Consider the following 23,424-nt stretch of genomic DNA (forward strand, 5'->3'; position numbering starts at 1 on the left):
CTGTACAGTATCATAATGTACTTATGTATAACTTGTATCAAGAAAGAAAGTCAACTGTCTGAAATCAATTTGAAACTGTCTGAAATCAGTATATCTTATTTCTGCCGCTGTATCTTTTAAAAAGCTATGATAGTAAGTTTAGAAAAAATATAAAGCAATTTTAACAAAACCTATCTTATATGATGAAATTATCATCCCATGAACATTAGGTTGGACTATCACTCTGTCTGACTACATTAAATTCGCCATAGTCAAGAGTACCAAGAGTACCTGTGGTCCAATGTCATAGCAAGCCATCATTTAGCAAAATATGAATGAGCAGGAGTGAGTTGCTGTAACTTCTATGCCTTCTCTAACCTTACTTTCAAGAGCAGAAAGATTCAAGTTTTATTTCCATTTTTAAGGAAACAGAATCTGTAGCACTGTTCAGATTCCAAAATATGGTAACTAGATTTTAAAGAAGTCAAGTAAGTAACAACTGTCATTTAAATTACTCTAAAATAACCACAGCTAATGTGAATTACAATATTAACCAGTATTAATCGCAGTGCATTTCTACAACCCTTTTGCAATTTGCAAAAAATTAAGAAAACATTTTCAAAATGGTCCTCCCATGCTGTGTGAAGCTCAGAGATCTGTTTAGATTGCATTCAACCCTACCCTACAACACCACATTAAAATATGGGTTTAACATGACATACAACGATGGTGCAATGAAATGAAAGAACCTTTGAAGGACAAAACAACCAGAAATCAAAAGCCCATATTTTCTTGAATATCATGTTAATTTTTTAAATCCAGGTTTAAATGATTTCTGCATTTAATTCCTGTAGGTTAGTTTTTAATGTAAAATTTCAACTACACAGTTACGAGTATAATAATAAAAGGGATTTAAGCAGCAAGAGTCTCTTGAGCATGCTTTCTCTAAAGGTTATTTAAATACCTTGCCTGCTGCAACTTTTGCCAGAAGGGAAGCAAGTGAATGGCCCTTGCTATTCTGAGGTTTTAGAGATGGTATCCTCACAACAGGCCAGATCCCACCATTGCAGATGTCTTCTGTTCCTTTGTCATTCACTGCCTTCACATGAATTAAAAATGAACGATATTTGCCACCTGCCATTCCTACAATAAAGCAAACAGACACAAACACAGAAAATATTTACTTTGTTACCTTATTTAACAAACATTTATTTCACAACCATCCTTCAAGTTGGTATCAACACTTTACTCCTTAGCATGACCCTTTACAAAGAGGTGTTTCTCTTGGACTGTAAGAGTCAACCAGAGAAACCAAATTTGTATATTTTACTTTCATTCTTTTCTTTTTAAGGTTTACCTTTAACAAGCTTTGGGCTTGTCAGAGTCAACATTCCAGCATGCCCAGACAGATCAAGGCCAGTAGCCAACCATACAGGACCACACAGGATATCTTCCTTATGATCTTCCAAGAAGGGACATAGCCGAAGACCTTTTAAACAAGGCAAAAAAAAAAGTAACTGGACCAGCCATTTAACAGCACATTCAAAAGATATACAATTTCATCAAAATTGTGGATGACTTTAAATTATTATGACTAGGCTCATATGTAGCAGGCAACAAAGATTTTCTGTTATACGATATTCTAATAATTAACTAACCAGAGTTAGAATAAATCACATGGTTTCCTATAAAATAGTAGGATTACAAACTTCTAAACATGTGCAAAATACAGTGAAATATGAAGGAAAAGGAAAATTGAAGTAATAATATTACTATCTATTCATAGAGGTAAAATACTCAAGAGTTTGGCAATTTCAGTATGCAGGTTCATTACAGGCTTTTTCCTACCATAATTTATTATGGAGAACGTAACATTTGAATGGCTCTCCCCAAGATTAACTATTTGGATTAGATTAAAGTATCTATCACATCCAGCACTTGTATACCTACAAATATTTTTCCTACAATAAAAATAAGATTATTGTTATGTGAATTATTTCCAACTACAACATGTCCAGGGTATATTTCAAATGCATTTTCGCTTCTAGGGTTAGCGATATCCTTCTAAGGCTGTATCTCTGGGTATTTTTCTTCATTCCAAATAGATGGGAGGAAAACAAAATAAAAGAAACCCTCATTCTGGCACTCTGCCTTTTAAACACTTTCTCCATGGAATCCTGATTCATTTTTTTCAATGTTAAAATCTTTTCATTTTGGGAGACAGGAAAATTACAAGGTTTTCTCTTGCTGTGTATTCCCTTTAGGGTAACTACCAAAGATCCTTTCTCTGTAACTGACATTTTGATAGATGTTTTAACAACCACCAATATTTGGTTATCAATGTGGGTACTAAAATACATAAAGCAAATCAATGGAATTACAAAGAGATTAGAATAGCAAAATGTTAGGAAACATATTATAAATTAAAATTCAGCAAAAGTACCTACAATGCCTACAGGATTTGATCGTCTATATCTGTATGTGGTAAAATAATGTTTTAAAAGAGTGCTACATTTAAATGTAACTCACACTGTGAATCCTCAACATCAATATTTTGCATTTCTTCATTCAAATCATCCAATCCTGGTTTTCCATTCCTTTCCATTTCAACATGATGAGCTGGTGACAGAGGAAAAGATATCTGTCTGTCTACAGCTGCTTCTGAGGAATCAAGCACATTGGGGAAACAATGAGATGGCTACAATTTTTCTTCAGAATTCTTAATTGGTATTTTTTTCTACTTGGAATCTCTAGTGGAATATATTTTTACTCCACAACATATTTATAGTTTATTATTAATACTGAATATTTTCTTTTTAAAAAATATGTTTCACCGGACAGTTAATCCTATAACCAGGAGTGGACAGTTTTTTTTTCTGTTGAGTCACATTCACATAAGAGATCATGCCTGCTGAGAACTTCTCTATTTTGGTGAGAGCATGGGATCAAGACGAAGGCCAAAATGCCTATCCCTACATTATAGAACAAGGTATTGTATTTTCAAATATATTCCATGTTAGAAACTATTTCCAATTTGTGGGCATATGAAATGATCAAGAATGAAGTGATGGAGAAAAACCCCAGCCTCATTCAATGCCACCATTACATTTTAAACGTCAACAAATATTCCAGAGCTAGCTCTGACTATTGCTGCTTCTAGTTACAGCTTTTTTTCTCTCTCCTGCACAGACATTTGGTTATTCCACATCAGACAATGCTCAAACAATTACTGCATATGTAGCTCTATTCTTCTTTGACCTCTTTAAAGATCAGACATGTATAATACATGTAACTTCAAGTACTGGAAACAGAGGAACTACCTGCCCCTCTAATGGCAATTATTTGTAAAGGTAAAACTTGTTCAGTTCTAGTTGTCAGGTCACTGATATAAACTGTGAAGTATTGATCTTTTTTAAAAAAAAATGGAATAAATTGGGTCACTGTAAAATAAGTAGATAATAAAAAAATAGCATGTAGATCAGCAAACAATATTATAATAGCATTTGCTTCATTATCATAACAACTGCAAAATAATTAATTTATACAACTGGAAACAGACCTTTTTTCCAATGTGATGGAAACTTATGATCTGAAGGCTCTTATCACAAAACTCTGATCCACCAAGATATTCCAGAAATAATATCAAGTAAAATAAAACATTACATTTTATGGAATGCTCAGGAGCAAATTACTTCCATTCTAAATAATCCAACTGAATGTGAAATTTAGTAGCTAATTTTTGAACAAAAAGATTTTATTTTATCAATTGTTTTGACAGTTTCAGTCATTCAACTCACTCACAGTTCTATCCACTCTGCCCTTAAATACCTAAATATTAAGAATGTTAGTAAGGCATTCACTACATTCAGCTTACCGTTGACTTTCCCTAGGCCTTGAGCTTTATTTTTCAATAAAGTCACTTGAATCTGTGGAATGTTAGTGATGTTTGAGTTCAAAACAAACTTGAAGTCTACATGTCCAACCATACAGGCTTTTGTCAAAACCAGTTCAAAGACATGTTCATCCCAGCTGTTGCTACAAAAAGAAGCAGGGAAAGAAAGTGAATTAGATATCTACAGAAATAAGCAGACCAAATTTACTTTTGTACGCACAACTGTTTCAGAGTAGCAAGAAAAGGCTGAATACTGTACTTTTAAAATGACACCTGGTTTCAAATTCTAATTTGAATACTAACATCTATTGACTAAAGTAAATATGCATTCCACTTTGATGTCTACTATTATTTTATATAGAAGCTTAAAAGTATAATCAATAGAGGTATAAGGAACAGCTTGAAATGTCACTCAATTTAATTCCTTTGGAACCTCTAGATATGATGTAACTGAAACCTGCCTCAAAATAAGGCAACTTTTCCCACTGAACGCCACCTCTGTATCACAGGATCATCACAGGGAGATCCAACATTCAAGTAAATGAAAAAATCTTTTATTACAGGTATGATATTCTGCCATCATTTGTTTACCTCTCTGTTTGCAGTTTCCAAGTCCGAGTATGCTGAGCTGCATCTCCATGATGCTGCTGGTGCAAGTGCTGTGGGTGCCGCCTTTGTTGCTGTTCTTGTTGGACCTCAACCCAGCATGGAGGAACTGTGGCAGAAAACCGTGGCGTCAAAGTTTCAAAGCGGGTAAGCTCCACTAAAGATGTCAATGTTTCAAGAGAAAATGGTTGGTCCACGAGAAGATCAACTCCTATTTTTAAAGGGGAAAATAAGAGGAGATGCAATTGATACTAAACCACTTCTTTAAATTGTCGATATTTTAGTACAAATTTCAGCTTTTCACATTCTATTTTCATTACCCTTTTGAAGCACTGGAAACACAAGACAGACATGTAAGAAAAATATATAAGCAATTCGTGTAACTTCAAAACTGTAGTTTGCATAGACAAAACTGGAGCCCTTGGTAGCGCAATGGGTTAAACCCTTGTGCCGGCAGGACTGCTGACCGAAAGGTCAGTGGTTCAAATCTGGGGAGTGGGGTGAGCTCCTGTCTGTCAGCTCCAGCTTTCCATTTGGGGACATGAGAAAAGCCTCCCATAGGATGGTAAAACATCTGGGCATCCCCTGGGTAACGTCTTTGCAGGCAGCTAATTCTCTCACATCAGGAGCAACTTGCAGTTTTTCAAGTCACAACACACAAAAAATAAACAAAACTGAAGGGCCTTTACGTTAATCTTATATAATCTCCAAAGCCTATCATGAAAAAAGACTCAGAAGAAAATAACTTGCCTAATATTACACATTTACCTGTAATTCCTGGACTCGAAGGATTAGATAATGGCTTTGTGCCTTCTGTTAACTGTTCTGTCACTTTCGAAAGAGATGCATCCACAAGAATATCAGCTTCATCAACATCATCACACGTTTCTCCAATCTGAAGAAAATGAAGTTCTCCACCTAAACATAATTAGAAATTCAAAGGGAAGTTCAGGAAACTCCATGAGAAACAAGGTTTTTTTTAAAATTTCAAGCTTCTTGGCAAAGTGATTCTTTGTGTGGTCGCTGGCAACATCCAGGTCTTCTTAGATGGTATAGTATTAATTTTCCACGTCCATTTGAAAGGGAGTATCTCGTAATCCAGAGGAAACTATTTTACCCACATGTTGTTTTCAGGTCCCCTTGGTATCACCATGAGAGATTATGCAGCGATGTATATAATGAAATGGCATCAAGACACAGATGATACTAAGCTCAACTTTACATGATATTTAAGAAGAGCTTGAAATGCTAGGTTTGAAAATTCATTTAACAATGCTAAATGTTAGAAACCACTAAATGAATTCATGATTACCAACACTAATAGACTAATACTGTTAAACCAGTTTAAGGTATCATTAACCTATTATAATACTGAAAACATTTAGTCTTCGGGGTAAATTGTGAGAAAGACAGAGAATGGCATGGAAGTTATTACTATTGCGGGTGGGGTGCATTTTGTTATTCACACCTTCAAAAGTGCTGTTTTCCTTCTTCAAAAGTGGAATTCTCCCAACTTGGAATTTCCCTCCACAGATGAATTACAAAATCAATTAATTCAACTGCTGCATGGGGATAGTGGAATTACAACCCATCAGAAATCTCACTTTATATTCTGTTGAGTTATATTTTCTCACTGAGCTGATCTCTCCTTTTTCTTCTACCCCTCCTACCTTATACACTTATCCTTCTAACACCTTGTTTATGAAATGTTATTAAAAAGTTATAGCAAAGCAGCAGTGGGAAATATGCAACTCTCTTGTTATGGTTGTACTGCAAATTTCAGGATTATTCAACTTTCGAGATGCTGACAAGGCTGCTGGGCATTGTAGTCCAACTATATTTGGAGGACCACATGATTCCCACATTTAGTTATGATGATGTGTTAAGTCCAGAAAAAGTACACTGATTTCCTGTCTGTGCAGCAGTAACTACCTGACTACAAAGCTCAGTCAGTGAATCATAGATGGGGAATTCTTAATCAGAAATATTGTAAGTGTGTATAGGTATATACACTTTTTCTACACAAAGGAATCATGGTAGGTTTTCTGCTTTTGAGCATCCTTATTAAGAAATGTGATGTACAAAGTTCAACAGAAAAGTATGTATTGTGTTTATTTGGGACTTTTCTAAATACTGTAGTTTTTTTAAGGAAAGACACATCAAAGAATGGGAGGGTGTGAATTTGTATCTGTATCTTTTGGTTCCATGCTCCAACATCAAATCCCCCCTGATGTCAGTTGAAGTCCTTATTTTCCCAAGAAATGATTCAAGCTTTTTCCACTATGGTATCCTCTAAAGATGGTTTGCTTTCAATTTATTCTATGAGATTATTCAGTTCAGATGTTCCTGTAATGTATTTTACTTGTTTATTTGTATATTTATTTGCTCAGCCCTGTTGTCAAAGAAAGAAGAAGGGAAGGAGCTGTTCAGGCCAAGACAGGCTCCCATGTGCACAGCAATGCGTTCCATGCTCTGAGCTGGCCAGCATATTAAATCTGTATGGACAGGGTTTAAGACATTCACATTTTTTCCACTTTTGCAGAAATCATGCACCCCTAACTGCAGAAAACACGGAAGACCAATTGTACACTTAAAGAGTCATGAGCCCAACAGTTTATCTGAATACCAGAATAGAACTCAAATGAAAATACCTGATCTCACCCCACCCCCATTTTCTTTATTTCAGCTTATCATTTAGACTTTAGAAGAGTCACTTTATTATTGCTATTATAACACAAATGTAGTCATAAGGCCTTGCTAACCTACTGCTAATTATCTAGATGTTTACCAATAGAACAAGACCTTTTTCCTGCCATCTCTTGCCCCAAGGCAGACCTGCACAACCTGCGGCCCTCCAACTGTTTTGGCCTTAAACTCGCTGAAGCCCTAGCCAGCTTGTAAATGGCCATGAATTCTGGGAGTTGGAGGCCAGAATAGCAGGAGGGCCACAGGCTCCAAGGTATTTATTTGGGATAGAGACCTCAACTGAACAGAACTTTGGTAAGGTCCAACAAGCAAGGTTATACCCTTAGCATGTGTTGAGCAAAAATAAATCAAATATATGTTTGGACTGCTGACATTTCAAAAATTCTGGCAACTGGAAGACTAAGAATAAACTGTTATATTATTTATTCTCTGGAGCAAAATGAATTACAGTAGAGTCTCACTTATCCAACGTTCTGGATTATACAACGCATTTTTGTAGTCAATGTTTTCAATACATCGTGATATTTTGGTGCTAAATTCGTAAATACAGTAATTACTACATAGCATTACTGCGCATTGAACTACTTTTTCTGTCAAATTTGTTGTATAACATGATGTTTTGGTGCTTAATCTGTAAAATCATAACCTAATTTGATGTTTAATAGGCTTTTCCTTAATCCCTCCTTATTATCCAACATATTCGCTTATCCAACATTCTGCTGGCCCGTTTATGTTGGATAAGTGAGACTCTACTGTACTTGTTAGTACATGAAACAACTACATTTGGCAATTCAGTTAAAGCTCTAACTCTGGTTGAATGCCATTATTCATAATGTAGATACTGTCTTTTAGGCCTTTAGGGGCCTCTTTTGTACCTCTTCCAATTCCTTGTTATCTAATGAGACCCAAACCAAACTCTTTAAATGTCCTCAGCACAGAATAATGGTGATAATTATTACCATTATTTTTATTAATTTTATAGTATTAAGACCTTCTCTAATACTTTTCATTCATTTCATTTAAAGTCAATTTAAAGCCATTTCAAATAACTAAAAAAATACACACACCCCTCCACACACATAATATTTGGTTTGAATTCTGCATACTGAATTAAACTAATTAGTACACTTTAAGTATGTCTTTCTTCAGGCTCTGCAGCACTTACTACACAAATACACTCTATTACTGATAAGTGTTATTCTTGTTGGGCACCTCTACAACCACAACTTGCCCTTGAATGAAACTTTTACCAGTTGAAGGAAGGGCTTAAGAGTTTCAAAGAATGCCTCTCCCAGCACACAAACAGCCTCTAACCTTCATTATTCCCAAGATGGCGCCCCCACTGCCTAATGAAATATTTTCCATTAGATTTGTTTCTGGCTCAAAATGGTGACTAAAACTTGATAACTCATTAAACCATTAGTAACTTTTTGTGTAATTTTAACATATTGCCATCATAAAATATACCGCTTTGGAATTAGGTCTATAATTTTGATACTTCAATTGTTACTTTAATTGTTATTTACCAAGAATGTTACTCAACGGGGTAATGGACTAGTCCTTGAAAAGTTATGTCTGTGTATGTGCATAAATGTATGCCTTGGATACACAAAACATTTTCCAGTGTTCCTGCAGACTGAGCATCTGCACTCTGAAAATCCAAAATGCTCCAAAATCTTATTTTGTTGCCACTGCTTGCCTTCTTCCATCTTCAAACATTACCACATGAGGCTTGTATCACAAGTTGTAGCCTTCCCAATCACAAATTAAAGTGTTTACCATCCACTACATGGATCAATTTTTCAAGCTTATCCTGATTGCAACTAAAATCTGCCTAAAGGATCTAAATCCTTCAAGGTACCAAATTCCATCTGATCTTGGAAGATAAGCAGTGTCTACCTAGGTCAGCACTTAGATAAAATACCAACAGTGAATGCCAGGTAAAGTAAGAATGCCAGGTAAATTTCACCACTGAGTATTCATTTCCTAAGAAAACCCCATGAAATTCACAGAGTTGCCGTAAATTGACAGGTGATTCCATTTTAAAGAACTGTTCAAAGTAAGGGTGCATCTATAAATATAAAAATATACTGTTCATTTGTAGGACAGAGTAAACAACAAGACCACTGGGCCAAATGACACCAAATTTAGCCACAAAACGCCTACCAACCCAATGAGTGACCACCATGAACAAAAAAAACATAAACACAGAGCGACAAAGACTTAAAGACCCAAAAAAGAAAGAAGATGATACAGCACAAATGCTACAAAAACTCCCCATGTCCTCCTGCACGAGGGATATTTAGATGACATGCGCGCATACACACCCCCCCCCCGAGGCAAGAAAGCTCCCCCTATCCTGCCCTCTACGAGGAGGCACCCAGCTGCTCACCGGCTTGTCGCTGTCTGTCAGAGGCCCTATGAGCCACTCCAAAAGTGTGAAGAGACACTTTTCGCCTTTAGTTCAGTCAGATGCTTTTCTGTCAAAGTGTGCCCCACTCCCCTTCCTGGCACACGCCTCTTTTGCAGCTCTTCCATCCTCCCTCCCTCCCACTGGAGCTGTGCAAAAAGGAAAATTCTGGCAGATGAGCGGGTGGAGGATGGAGGAAGACAGAAGAGCCGAGAGGGAAGAACAAGCAGCGGCTTTCATTGAGTTTCACTTCAGACGTGGCGAGAAAGAGAGAAAGGCAGCCTGGAAAGGAGATCCGGGGAGGGGAGGAGAAGAGGTGGGAGAAGGGCGTCTACCCAGCCGGGCCGGCTGCTTCTCAGTTCTGGCCAGATCCCAGTTGGGAAGCCCCGTGGGGAAAGGATCCCGCTTGGGAAGCAAAGCTAGGTGGGAGGGATTCAGTGTGAGTATGCACACTCTCTCTCACACACACACACCTATACACACACATCACTGTAAACACATATATATACTCACAAACATACACATACCTATATATTCACACACATACTCATGAACATCGGTGGGAGAAACAACTCTTTTCTACTTGACCCAATTGCCCACCTTGATTACCATTGAATAGCCTCGCAGCTTCAAAGACTAGCTTTTTCCTACTTGGGGAATCTTTGGTTGAGAGGTGTTAGCTGGCCTTGATTGTTTCATGTCTGAAATTCCTCTGTTTTCTGAGTGGTGTTCTTTATTTACTGTCCTGATTTTACAGTTTTTTAATATTGGTAGCCAGATGTGTTCCATACTCGCCAAATCACTACTCTGTACTATTGAAGCTAACCAACCAAAGATTCCCCTAGGTAGCAAGCAGCCAGGCTTTGAGGCTATTCATTGCAATTCTAGCAGCCCAAAAAAAATTCCCATAGAATGCAAGTACCCAGTCTTCCAAGCAGCAAGCCTATTCCATTGTATTACAGCTCACCAAACAAGGATTCTCATAAGAAGAAAACAGCCAGACTTTGAGGTTGCAAGGCTATTCACTGCTATTCCACCTGGCCAACAAAGCATTCCCATAAACCACAGCAACATGTGGAATCAGCCAGAGTTCAAAGCTACAAGACAGGAAAAAATCAGGGACAGCTTAACACCTCCCAACAAAGGATTCCCCCAGGCAAGAATCAGCCAAGGTCAAGCTACAAGATAGGAAACAATCAGGGGCCCCTAACACATCCCCACGAAGTATTCCTCCAGGCAGGGATCAGCCAGGGTTTCAAGCTACATGACAGGAAACAATCTGGGACAACTAATACCTCCCAACAAAAGATTCTCCAGGCAGGAATCAGCCAGGCTTTGAAGTTGAAAGGCCATTAGATGCTAATCATTCCGGCTAATTGCAGCATTCATACTTGTCTCCATCAGACAAAAAAAAGGAACAACCAGAAATACTGTATATTCACAAGCTTTAGGAAATAACATATACTAACTGCCATCAATTCTTTAATATTTTATTTCCCATAACACCACACTTTGCCACAGCAACGTATGGCAGGGCACAGCTAGTATGCATATATTTAAAGCAATCAAATACAGCACATTGGCTAAGACTGGTAAATTGCAAACGAACTTCACTACCTAAGACATTTAATTCTGAATGACCTGAACTCTTAATTACGCATCCAAATAATAATAATAATAATCATCATCATCATCATCATCATCTTTATTTATATCCTGCCACCATCTCCTAAAGGGACTCAGGGTGACTCACAAAACACTCAAGGTGTGACACAAAATACAAGTGCAAAACAAAACATAGGCAATAAACAATAATCTCAAATGAGATTACGAAAACATCAATTTGCACAAGACAAGATTTCTTATTAAATAAATGCTGCCAATAGAGAGCTGAATAATTATATCCAGAAGTGCACTATGAGTTATTTGCAATCTCCCCTATTCTTCAGAGGTATATAATTGGTGCATCTCAAAGTTAGGGAAGTTTCAGCAGCATTATACAATGCAAGACCATGGAAATCCCAGTTTCTATACTCAAAACAATTGTGGAGTTTGTTTCCAAAAGATACCAAATTTTAAAAAAAGAAAAAGAAAAAAAGAAAAATGAGTCATAGGTAGCAGCACATTGTTGGCTAGGTGTAGAATATTATGTACAGGTAAAAACCATCAAAATACATCAAATCACTTAGGCAGAAGGCTTGGAAAATTGCATCTGAAAGCAAAAGAACGCATATCCACAGCACATTTTTTTCAATTCCTGTAAAATTTGTTCTGATGGGTTTGGAACCTTTTGGAAACAAACTCCACAACTGCAGTCACACTCCCTCTACAGAACAAACACAGAAATTCCTGAACTCATCTGAGCCTTTAACAGTAAAACAGTATAGCTGAATGAAGTCACAATGCCAAACCATATACCATAATATCTAAACAGCCAGCCTGTAATTTCAGCACTTAGTCTGCTTCGGAGTTGATACCTGTGCTGCTGAGTTGATCATAAAGACAGTTACCACTTATCTGTATGTTTAGATATTTAAACAAACAAATAAACAAGCAATAAATCCAGTTTACATTCTTGAGTTATGGTTAGCAGAAACCAATGTGAAACCAGGTCAAAATTGAGATACAGCCTTTTGAAGGATATTTAACAGCATGAAAAGTAGAGGAAGGCTGAACAATTGAAAGGATTTTGGTATCAGTGACTGCTATAAGCACAGTCTCTATAATTACATTTTTATTTACTAATTTGGCTTCATAATGGATTGTAGATCTTACCTTTGGTGCATGCACATAGTCTGTCAGTGCCCGAACAGTATATGACAGAGACAAATTTATCTAGTTCCTCAGTGCCTTCCTTTTTAGGTGGCTCCACTTTGGCCAGAATTTCAAAGTTTGAAAGGTCTAAAATTTTTACATATCCGCCCTGAGTGGTTATTACCAAATGTCCAAGAGTGGAGATTTCTGATCTTTTCTCTCGCTCACTGCCATTTTTAGAAGTTATCTGTATTTCCTCTCCAGGCTCCTCACAGTCATCTTCTCGATTATCCAGTATGTCGGGAGGAAGCAAAATCAGTGAGGTAATGGTATCCTGGGGGTCTTTGATATGCTGGATTTTTACAGGTTCCTCTTCAAGAGTCACAATCCTAGTGGCATAGTTCATTTTGTAAAGTACCAAATAACCACCACTAGCACTCCGCTGTTCTGGTTGAATTATCAAAGGCGTCTGTACATCTGCTGAGGACTCATGCTGGATCATACTGATATTTGCACCATTCACTACAGTAAGACTGGGTTCCAGTTCCCCTTTCCTTCTGTTACATAGTGCCGAGTTTAATTTATTCAAATTATTCAAGGCCTCTACTTGATTTATTGCACTCAGGGATTCAACAGGGCATGTCCGCAGTCCTATTAGCAAATGAACTCCATCAGCACAAGGAGTGATTGAATCTACACAAAAATTCTCCTCCTCTGCAAACTTTGGCAGTCGCAGACACTGAACCAAAGTCCCAGGCTTGGGAACCATAGAGCTCCACTTGTCAGAGTCTGGAGAAGTTAGGCTAGCGGTAGCATCTGCAAACTGCTGAATGTATGTCACTGGAGGATCCTGCAAGAGCAGCTGCTCCTGACTATCCAGCTCCATCTCTATGATCTGCGGAACTGTAAAACCATCATCATGTAAACTTTTACTCATGATATTGTTCATCTGTGAAAAGATTTTTCCGGCTTTTTCATCAGATTCCTTAATGCTGTAAAGCAGCAATATGGGTAAAGTCCTCCTTACCAGAGGAGAATTCAGTTCTGAATTAGTACAGGATTCATTGTCAGTTGATCCCTGGTCTGATGCACTACCACCTTGAGTCCTGCTTAAATCATCCAGTGACCTCTGAGAATTACTACTAACAGGAGAGGTAGCAGGTGATTTGTATGTTAATAAACCTCCAGCTAATAAACAAGGAAAGGGAATGTTGTGATGTTCCAAGTGCTTTTCCTTCATCTTTTCACTCTTACAGCTAGATAGGCAAGGATTCGCCCCGAGTTCTTCTAAATCTTTCACTGTATCTTCAAGTACATTTGCAACTATTTCCCACTGAAGTTTTTCAGGCTGCTGAAGAATGCTGAGGGCTGTTATATCAAGGCTGACATCCATGGTCTCCTTTTGGGATGTATGTCCTTTAGGATAAAGCAAACTGTGTTAGAAAAACAAATTCATCAATATATGAAAGAAAGTTTGAAAATCCTTTAACAGCTATGATTATATAGCAGCTTCTATCAATAAAGACAGTGCTTAACGAGGTCAGCCAAAATAACATTTGACACACACATTATTTAACAGCAAATCCAAAATTGACACATAGTTAATAGTAAGCAACAGTCAATTCTGGTTGCCTAACTAGTATGATAATATTCACATGGCATTACATGTGTATGTTTAATTGTAGGAGGAATATGCCTATAAATGTGAGACTGCTTAGAGACAAAAATTCCTCAGAACAGGAAGAAATAAAATCTGATGGCATCCTCACAAAATATCTGAAAAAACCGAGGTACTACTTGTCCACTCAATAACACTTCAACAAGTTCAAATACACACAATCAACATGAATGAAATACTACATTCCATTACAAGATTTTTATACTGTTTATCCCAAGCAGAAAACACTGTTAATACTGTTCTTCATGCAAAAGCAATTCAAAATATATTCAGAGGGAAATAATAAATGGGCTTTGCACCCAATTTACAAAGTAGGTGATATAAATTATTTAACCACCATCACGTGTGGAAAATGGCGATCAGACTGTTTCTGGGATAAGCAGTTTTACAGAACACGTATATTGAATATAAATTATAGAATATTCTTTAAATCAGATTACCAAACTATGGTTTTATGCCTTCTTAAACCCCATTATATAAACCAGGTATGGGCAAACTTCAGCCCTCCAGGTGTTTTGGACTCTAAAAATTCCTAATAGCCAGTAAGCTGGCTGGGATTTCTGGGAGTTGAAGCCCAAAACACCTGGAGGGACAAAGTTTGCCCATGCCTGATATAACCCATTATTTACAGACTTTGGGCCGGGCTGTGGCGCAGGCTGGTGAGTAGCCTGCTGCAATAAATCTGACCATGAGGTTATGAATTCGAGGGCAGCCCGTGGCGGGGCGAACACCCGTTAATTAAAAAAAAAAGCCCCTGCTCGTTGCTGACCTAGCAACCCGAATGATAGTTGCATCTATCAAGTAGGAAATAAGGTACCACTTATAAAGTGGGGAGGCAAATGTAACTAATTTACAACGTTGGAATGAGAAAGTGCCATCACAGTGGATGATGAAGCAGCTGCTCCCCCCTGTGGCCAGAATCGAACATCCCCTCAGGAGAAGGTTAAATTGCCTCTGTGTCTGTCTCGGTTCTATGTGTATATGGGCACTGAATGTTTGCCCTATATGTATATAATGTGATCCATCCTGGGTCCCCTTCGGGGTGAGAAGGGCAGAATATAAATACTGTAAATAAATAAATAAACAAACAAACAAACTATGGCTCATTGTCATGTGAGATGAAACTTTTAAACCTCATCTCTAGATGTGCAAAGGTGTGGGACAGCCCAAGGTTCATGCAAACTCACTTACATTAATAATTTATGCTTTGTAACACCCTGTCTTAATGGGCCCATAAGGTTCAATCAAAGGTAATAAGTAGTCATGTTCTGGAATACCCTTCAAAGACTTCAGTTTCCTCCCTTTCTAATTGCTCAAAATTAAGCAAATTTGACTTTTTATCCATACAAGACAAGTTACCATTTGGTCAGAGCATAGGAGTCCAAAAAAAAATATGATTCAGCATTACATGTGAACGACTCTACAGAGTAAATTGCAAGTATGTTTCTTGGCTAGGAATAGCATTATGTACATGCTTTTATGTCTCAAACATAATAATCTGGAAGAATCCCTTTAGTTTGAAAGTACAAATGCTCAAAGTTCATTTCACACATCAGTTTGTTAAAATGTAAATCAAAACATTTCAAAGGCTAGAAGTAACATAGGCAATACAAGCCCTTCATTCTTAAGTATTGCCAATGGTCATATATCACATAATGCACACACTATATACACACATACACTTACCAGTCACTGATTCTGATCTGGAATGCTCTTCACTGTCTGAATCATCCAGTAAATCATCACTAAGGACAAGACAAAGATTAGAGATGCTGAAGCCAAGGGAGCTATTTAATGTAAAACAGTAACGACTTTATTCATCAACTGAAATCTTAACACAAGTTGTCCGTGATCAGATTGCATAAATGAATTAATACTGTTAAGTATATTATTATTAATTTATTTTATATCCCTCTTTTCCTCTATATGAGATCCAATGTATCTGTTGCTGCTATTGTTGCTGATGATATTTTTACTCCGCCCTTTCCCAATCTGGATCTGAAGGCTTCTTATAAAAGTGAAAACACGTACAATCACTGAACATATATAAACACACATATACATTTATATAAGCCACTGATAAGACTATGCAGCCCTGACTCTCATTGTGCTGGATCTAGATTCACCTCCTACTTGAAACCCATCCGCTGGCTCAGTTCAGATGATCTTGTTTCCCTGTCCCTGGGCTGCATTTCCTGGTAGTATGGTGAATACTTTCCCCCTCCCACTTTCTCCATGAAGTGTATTTCGTCTGACAGCAAAAAGGGGGCCACCTTTCTTTGCGCGAGGCAGAGCCAATGGCTATGTTTATTTTAAGTTCATCATCATTCTAACTCAGTTTTCTTTTTAATTGCTTTTTTAAAGCAAATGGGAAAGTGTGGGTGATGGTGTGAAGTGTGGGTTTTGGGTGGGGCTTGACTTTCACTCACTGCTACAGAGAAAAAGAGCTTATTGGCTTCTCAGCATCATTTCAGGGCACATATTTTGCCCATGCTCATGTTGATTCAAATGTGGAAAACTTTTCTTATATCTTTTTCCTTTATAAAATTGAACCACAAGTGAAAAAAGAAACTCCTTTTCCATAGAAAAGATTTTCAGACATAGCATCCCTATATCCCCCCACGGACAGTCAGCTTTAAGCAAATGTGTATATCGATGACTACTCCAATGGTCAAATACAATGTGAAATAATTAGCATGTTCACTAGGCATGCCAAGTACTGAAATGAAGCTTTATTCACATACCTGTCTCCTTCCAATTTTGGTATATCTGAACAGCTTGACGAATCCTCTATCCACGCTATTGTTGGTCGCCGTGAATCTACCCCTGAGCACTGCTCACCAGACAAAACAAGCTGTTGTACAATTACCGGATCATAAGCATTGACCTCAAACTTTAAGTGCACCTAAACAAATTAAAACACAATTAAATTTAGAGTACAATTTTTGTTTCATAAAATTAAAATCCAAACTCTTAATGGCAAAATACCTTCATAAGTTTTGAGACATCCCATATACAGATCTTTCCTCGTTTCGTTGCAGCAGCTAAAAAATGAGGGCAGCTTCCAGATCCAAAGCAGACTATCCTGTCTGTGCCATCTGTACAAGGAAACTGGGCTGGACTTGTTGCCAGTGTGACTGAGAGAGGCACATTCTGCGTGTGCTTGCCTTTCACAAATGGGCAGTTTGGAGAATGCCTTTCGTGTTCAGACCTTAACGGATTAGAAAGGTAAGTGTTAAAATGCAAGAATGTTACTTTCCCCGTTAAATATTTCACTGCAATACAAGGTACTGAATGCCTGTGAACGGAATTGTCTCTCAGTGAGATTACTTTTGCTAAGTCCTCCTTCCCTATGATGGTTCAATATCTGCTGTGTGGAGGCGGGTGGGTGGAAGGACTCAGTGGAATACTGCACGAGATGGTAAAGAGGATATCAGTGAAAACTGATTCCTCCTTCCTCCCCTTCCCTTCTGCAGAATCCAGATCCAATCCAGTAACTGAAAGCAGTTAAATACTATTATTTTTGAATGTTTAATTACACCATACAAATTACAGAAGAACTATATAACTTGAAATACAAGAAGTATCTCAAAGTTTACTTGAGAGATCACAATAAACCATCTCACTCATTATTAACTTGATACAAATAACATTTTCTAGCTTTCATGGACAGTGGCTTTCTTGCATATTAACTTCCTGAATCTAGAAAGATCTTCAAAGATTGTCCTTAGATATTAATCAAGCAAGATATTATATATATATATATATATATATAGAGAGAGAGAGAGAGAGAGAGAGAGAGAGAGAGATTATAATAATTACAATTAAATCAAACACCATTTCATTTTTAAAAGATTGCATTTAAAATGTTCTCACCAAGGTTCATCTGTTGGCTCCCAGCATACCAAACACACACTACATATAAAACACATGGCTCTGTCATCTCCTGATGAGGCAGGCTATAATCAAAATAGAAAAAATGTTAATCTTAAAACAGGGAACTTTTAGCCCTCAGCTTAATTCCATGGGAATCAGCATAGACCAGGGGTGCACGACCTAAGCCTCCAGGCTGCTCTTAGGTTCTCCTGCTGTGGCCCTCACTCACCTTTCCATGACCTTTCCATGCTACTCTACCTACTGGCATTGCTGCTGGCATTGCTATTGACAGGGTTGAGACAGTGATCCTATTACTGAAATTGCTGCTCTATGAAGATCTGTGGGTGAAGGCAGAAAGAATCTCCCAACCCCCCCCCCCCCAACTCCCCCCTTTTGACGTATCTGTTTTCCCAATGTTAATAGTACCAAGGAAATAGAAAGCTCAGAGGGGATCACATCCATTCCCATGGAAATGATTCCTAGATCGATCAAAGCAGACAATTTTAAATCCCCCATTTCTGCATATTGGGTTTTTGCAAGGGGAGCAAGTGTGTGTGCACATGAACCAAGGCTGGACCTATACTGCCATATAATGCAGTTTCAGAATGCAGATTAACTGCATTGAACTAAATTATATGAGTACACTGCTATATAGTCTAGTTCAATGCAGTTAATCTGCATTCTGAAATTGCATTATATGGCAGTGTAGATCCAGCCCTAGATGAAGTGGAGTGTAAGCAAGGAAAATGTGGGCATGTGATGAGATCTCTGCCTATGTAGAAATGCATAAGGGGTGTGTGTTTGTGCAACTGCTATGTGGGACATAAGTATAAGCATCCCCTAATGATCTAGCCAAATACTTTCCTTGGTTTTCAACCAGGCTATAAAGCAGAATACTATTCTTAAAGCTGAATAGCATTTTTGTTACAATTTTTGAATGCGGGGGCCTAATACAATGCTGAATTACAAGACTGGTTTTCAAACTATGCGCAAAGGCACCTGAATGGCTATAATGATCAGAAATAAAAGGAATTCATATTTCTGTGATCTAAAGGCACAATACTAACAGAAGCCCAATAAAATCCTTGTTTGCAACAGATGTTATGTTTGAGTACTCAGCACAATATATTATTACATAGTACTACTTAACTAGCATTATTTGTTTACATACTTTTACTAGCTGTGCCCGGCCACGCATTGCTGTGGCAAAGTATGGTGGTATGGGAAATAAAGTATTGAGGAATTGTTGGTAGTTAAGGTAAAGGGTAAAGGTTTTCCCCTGACTTTAAGTCTAGTCGTGTCCAACTCTGGGGGATGGTGCTCATCTCCATTTCTAAGCCGGCGTTGTCTGTAGACTCCTCCAAGGTCATGTGAAATGACTGCATGGAGTGCCATTACCTTCCTGCCAGAGCAGTACCTATTCATCTACTCACATTTGCATGTTTTCAAACTTCTGGGTTGGCAGAAGCTGGGGCTAACAGTGAGGGTTCACTCTGCTCCCCCAATTCGAACCTGCGACCTTTCGGTCCACAAGCTGAGCAGCTCAGCGCTTTAACACGCTGCGCCATTAGGGGATATTATTTCCTAAAGCTTGTGAATATACAATATTTCTATTTGTTCTTTTTTTTTTTTTGTCTGTTGGAGGCAAGTATGAAAGCTGCAATTAGGCAAAATGATTAGCATGTAATGGCCTTGCAGCTTTAAAGCCTGGACTGCTTCTTCCCTGAGGGATTTTTTTGTTGGGAGGTGTTAGCTGGCCTTGATTGTTTTCTGTCTGGAATTCCCTTGTTTTCATAGTGGTGTTCTTTGTGATATTTTATGTGCTTCTACTGTCTGTGTAGATGAAGTACCCATATGCAGTGCTTGAGTGCACACATTCAAAAAAAAAGCGGCTATGGCCCTCAAAAAACAGAGGATTTGGCAGAATTTGGTGATGGGAATACTTTGTTGGGAGGTGTTAGCTGGCTCTGACTGTTTCCTGTCTGAAATTCCCATGTTTTCAGTGTTGTTCTTTATTTAGTGTTCTGATTTTAGAGATTGTATTGTTCTGTTTTATTATACCACATTAATTTTATATATTCTGATTTTAGTGTTTTTGAATACTTGAAGCCAGATTGTGTTCATTTTCACAGTTCAAAGCAACACAATAATAATAATAATAATAATAATAATAATAATAATAATAATAGTAATGATAGTAATAATGACTTTGATAATACACAGTGCTTCTCTCCCTTCTCAGCTTCCTTTCTGGAAGATTCCTTTGTTGGGAGGTGATAGCTGGCCCTGAATGTTTCCTTTGTGGAATTCCCAATTTCCCTGAAAATAAAGTTGCTCTTTATTTACTGTCCTGGTTTTAGAGATTATATTGTTCTGTATTATTCTACCACAGTAATTATTTCATATTACAGTAGAATCTCACTTATCCAACATCCGCTTATCCAATGTTCTGGATCATGAAATGCAGTGTGCCTTTTAATAGTCAATGTTTTTGTAGTCAACGTTTTAAATTCATTGTGATATTTTGGGGGTAAATTTGTAAATACAGTAATTACTACATAGCATTACTGTGCATTGAACTTTTTCTGTCAAATGTGTTGTATAACATGATGTTTTGGTGCTTAATTTGTATAATGATTACCTAATTTGATGTTTAATAGGCTTTTCCTGAATCCCTTCTTACTATTTATTTATTTACAGTATTTATATTCCACCCTTCTCACCCCGAAGGGGACTCAGGGTGGATTACATTATATACATGTAGAGCAAACTGAGACAGAGACAGACGCAGAGGCAATTTAACCTTCACCTGAAGGGATGTTCGATTCTGGCCACAGGGGGGAGAAGCTGCTTCACCATCCACTGTGACGGCACTTCCTCATTCCAACGTTGTAAATTAGTTAAATTTGCCTCCCCACTTTATAAGTGGTACCTTATTTCCTACTTGATAGATGCAACTATCTTTTGGGTTGCTTGGTCAGCAACGAGCAGGGGCTTTTTTTTTTTAATTGACGGGTGCTCGCCCCGCCACAGGCTAGCCTCGAACTCATGAACTCATGGTCAGAGTAATTTATTGCAACAGGCTACTCACCAGCCTGCGCCACAGCCCGGCCCAACATATTATCCAACATATTCACTTATCCAATGTTCTGCCGGCCTGTTTATGTTGGGTAAGTGAGACTCTACTGTATATTTATAATCCTATATAATCTGCTTAGAACTGGATTATATGAGGGCCCTTCTACATAGCCGTATAAAATGCACACTGAAGTGGATTATATGGAAGTGGACTCAAGATAATCCAGTTCAAAGCAGATAATATAAGATTATAAACGGGTTATACAGCTGTGTGGAAGGGCCTTGAGTCTACACTGCCATATAATCCAGTACAAATAAGATAGTCTGCATTTTATAGGCAGTGGGGAAGAAGCCTGGTTGAACAGGCCCTGGGTTGAGTGAGTTGCTAGCAAACCAAGTGGAGGGAGCTTAGGCTTCTAACTGGCAGCACACTAAGTGGGCGGAGCTTAGCCTTCTAACTGCCAGCAATAGGATAAAAACAATTATTCCTCTCCCTCTAATTAGAACTTTGTTTTTCTTTTCTTTTTGTTGTTGGAACCTAGGGGCAAGGATGGTGTGTTGTGCTGCCAAGTTTGGTGGTTCTGGTGCATTTAGTTTAGTTGTTTAGTCCTAGGCTGTGATTCCATTATATATATAGATTTTGAGCAACAAAATTGATACAGTAGAGTCTCACTTATCCAAGCTAAATGGGCCGGCAGAAGCTTGGATAAGTGAATATCTTGGATAATAAGGAGGGATTAAAGAAAAGCCTATTAAACATCAAATTAGGTTATGATTTTGCAAATTAAGCACCAAAACATCATGTTATACAACAAATTACACAGAAAAAGTAGTTCAATACGCAGTAATCTTATGTTTTAACTACTGTATTTATGAATTTAGCACCAAAATATCACGATATATTGAAAACATTGACTACAAAAATGACTTGGATAATCCAGAGGCTTGGATAAGCGAGGTTTGGATAAGTGAGACTCTACTATACGTACATGCTTCGCTACTACATGGAAAGATTTTGTTGGTGAATCCCTCTTATAAATATTTATAAGAGGGATTCACCAACAAAACTTTTCCATGTAGTAGCGAAGCATGACTAATTGCCTCTTTCTGGGATCAAAAGTGCTGCTTGTTTTCAAATCAGCAACATGGCACCTTTTAGAATTACAGTCAGTCCCCATAAACCCAGCCACATATTCTTATTCTTATTATTATTATTATTATTATTTATTCATTTCTATCCCAGTTTTCTCCCGTGGGTGGGATTTAAAGCGACATACAACATATAAAATTAATGCAAATACATAGTAAGTTAAAACATAATATCCCGATATAAATACTCAAATTTCATATCAAATACAAAAATTAGAAAACTTACAGAAAGCACCATTTAAAGATATCCATAATCTCCGGCAACTGAAGTTATTTGTCAAATATTATCAAAATATTTATCAGACTGACAGTGCCTATTATCATTCATCTGGGAAGGCTTGGCTCCACAGAAAGGTTTTAATTTGCGAACGAAAAGTCAGTAAGGAGGGGCTGATTGTACCCCATTAGTGAAGGAGTTCCAGAGCCGTGGGGCCAACACCGAAAAGGCCCTCTCTTTTCCCACCAAATGCACCTGCGATGATGGTGGGACCGAGAGAAGGGCCTCCCCTGAGGACATATGCCATATGATCAAGGATTGTGGGAGTTGTAGTTCCAAACATCTGGAGGTCCAATCCTGTAGTAGCATACGTCTAGGCTTTCCAAATTATCAAGAGTATTCATATTTTACCTGATGGTAGAATCCAGCTTGAGCCATGGGATCTGGTTGTGCCCACTTGTAACCTACATGAGGCCATGAAGTGAATGTTTCGCGTCTGTTAGCCTCACTATACATTAAAGACCTTTAAAGGGGGGAAATAAATAACAAGTTTAGGAGATAGCAAGAGGTTCATAATTTCTTTACCCTTCTAAATGTCGTCCTCCATAAATGTTTTTTATGCGCACTTTACTCACAGCCAGAGCTTGCTCACATAATCACACATACCCCTATATCCTTCAAGCCCACAAAATTGTACATAATTAGGGAAGTGCAAAATATGTATCTATATAAAAGTTGGTGTCGTCGCAGAAGATATAAAGTAACACTGTAACAACAGTCAATCTAAAGCAGCTACATTGAAGGTTATGCTAGTTACTATATCTATATTCACTCAAACAGGTTTATAGTACTGCTAGACTCTTCTTGTCAACATTAAAAGTGGAGGGGGGAGCAAGGCTGGAAAACAAAGCAATCTCTGCTCTTCACACATTGAATTGTGTATGCTTGAAGAGAGCTACTCTCTCCCATCTTTTAATTTCCTACTTAGAATATTCAACATGGTCTCTCCGTGAATACACAGTTGCCATTGACAGCACTGTCCCCAAAACAGCTATTGCCATTAGAGTTAAAAAAATTTC

General features: G+C 37.8%; 1 protein-coding gene across 1 annotated transcript in view; it reads right to left on the bottom strand.

Annotated features, from left to right (window-relative positions):
* birc6 (baculoviral IAP repeat containing 6) overlaps window positions 1–23,424 on the bottom strand; it is a 212,235-nt gene that overhangs the window by 170,118 nt on the left and 18,693 nt on the right. Inside the window, 12 exon segments of the mRNA XM_008125474.3 lie at window positions 944–1,122; window positions 1,337–1,468; window positions 2,509–2,640; window positions 3,854–4,014; window positions 4,463–4,688; window positions 5,246–5,395; window positions 12,369–13,763; window positions 15,712–15,770; window positions 16,770–16,930; window positions 17,014–17,236; window positions 17,902–17,984; window positions 22,757–22,868. Coding sequence (XP_008123681.2) covers window positions 944–1,122; window positions 1,337–1,468; window positions 2,509–2,640; window positions 3,854–4,014; window positions 4,463–4,688; window positions 5,246–5,395; window positions 12,369–13,763; window positions 15,712–15,770; window positions 16,770–16,930; window positions 17,014–17,236; window positions 17,902–17,984; window positions 22,757–22,868 — 3,013 coding nt within the window.

Source organism: Anolis carolinensis, chromosome 1 (assembly GCF_035594765.1).
Source record: "Anolis carolinensis isolate JA03-04 chromosome 1, rAnoCar3.1.pri, whole genome shotgun sequence".
Classification (NCBI taxonomy): Eukaryota; Metazoa; Chordata; class Lepidosauria; order Squamata; family Dactyloidae; genus Anolis; species Anolis carolinensis.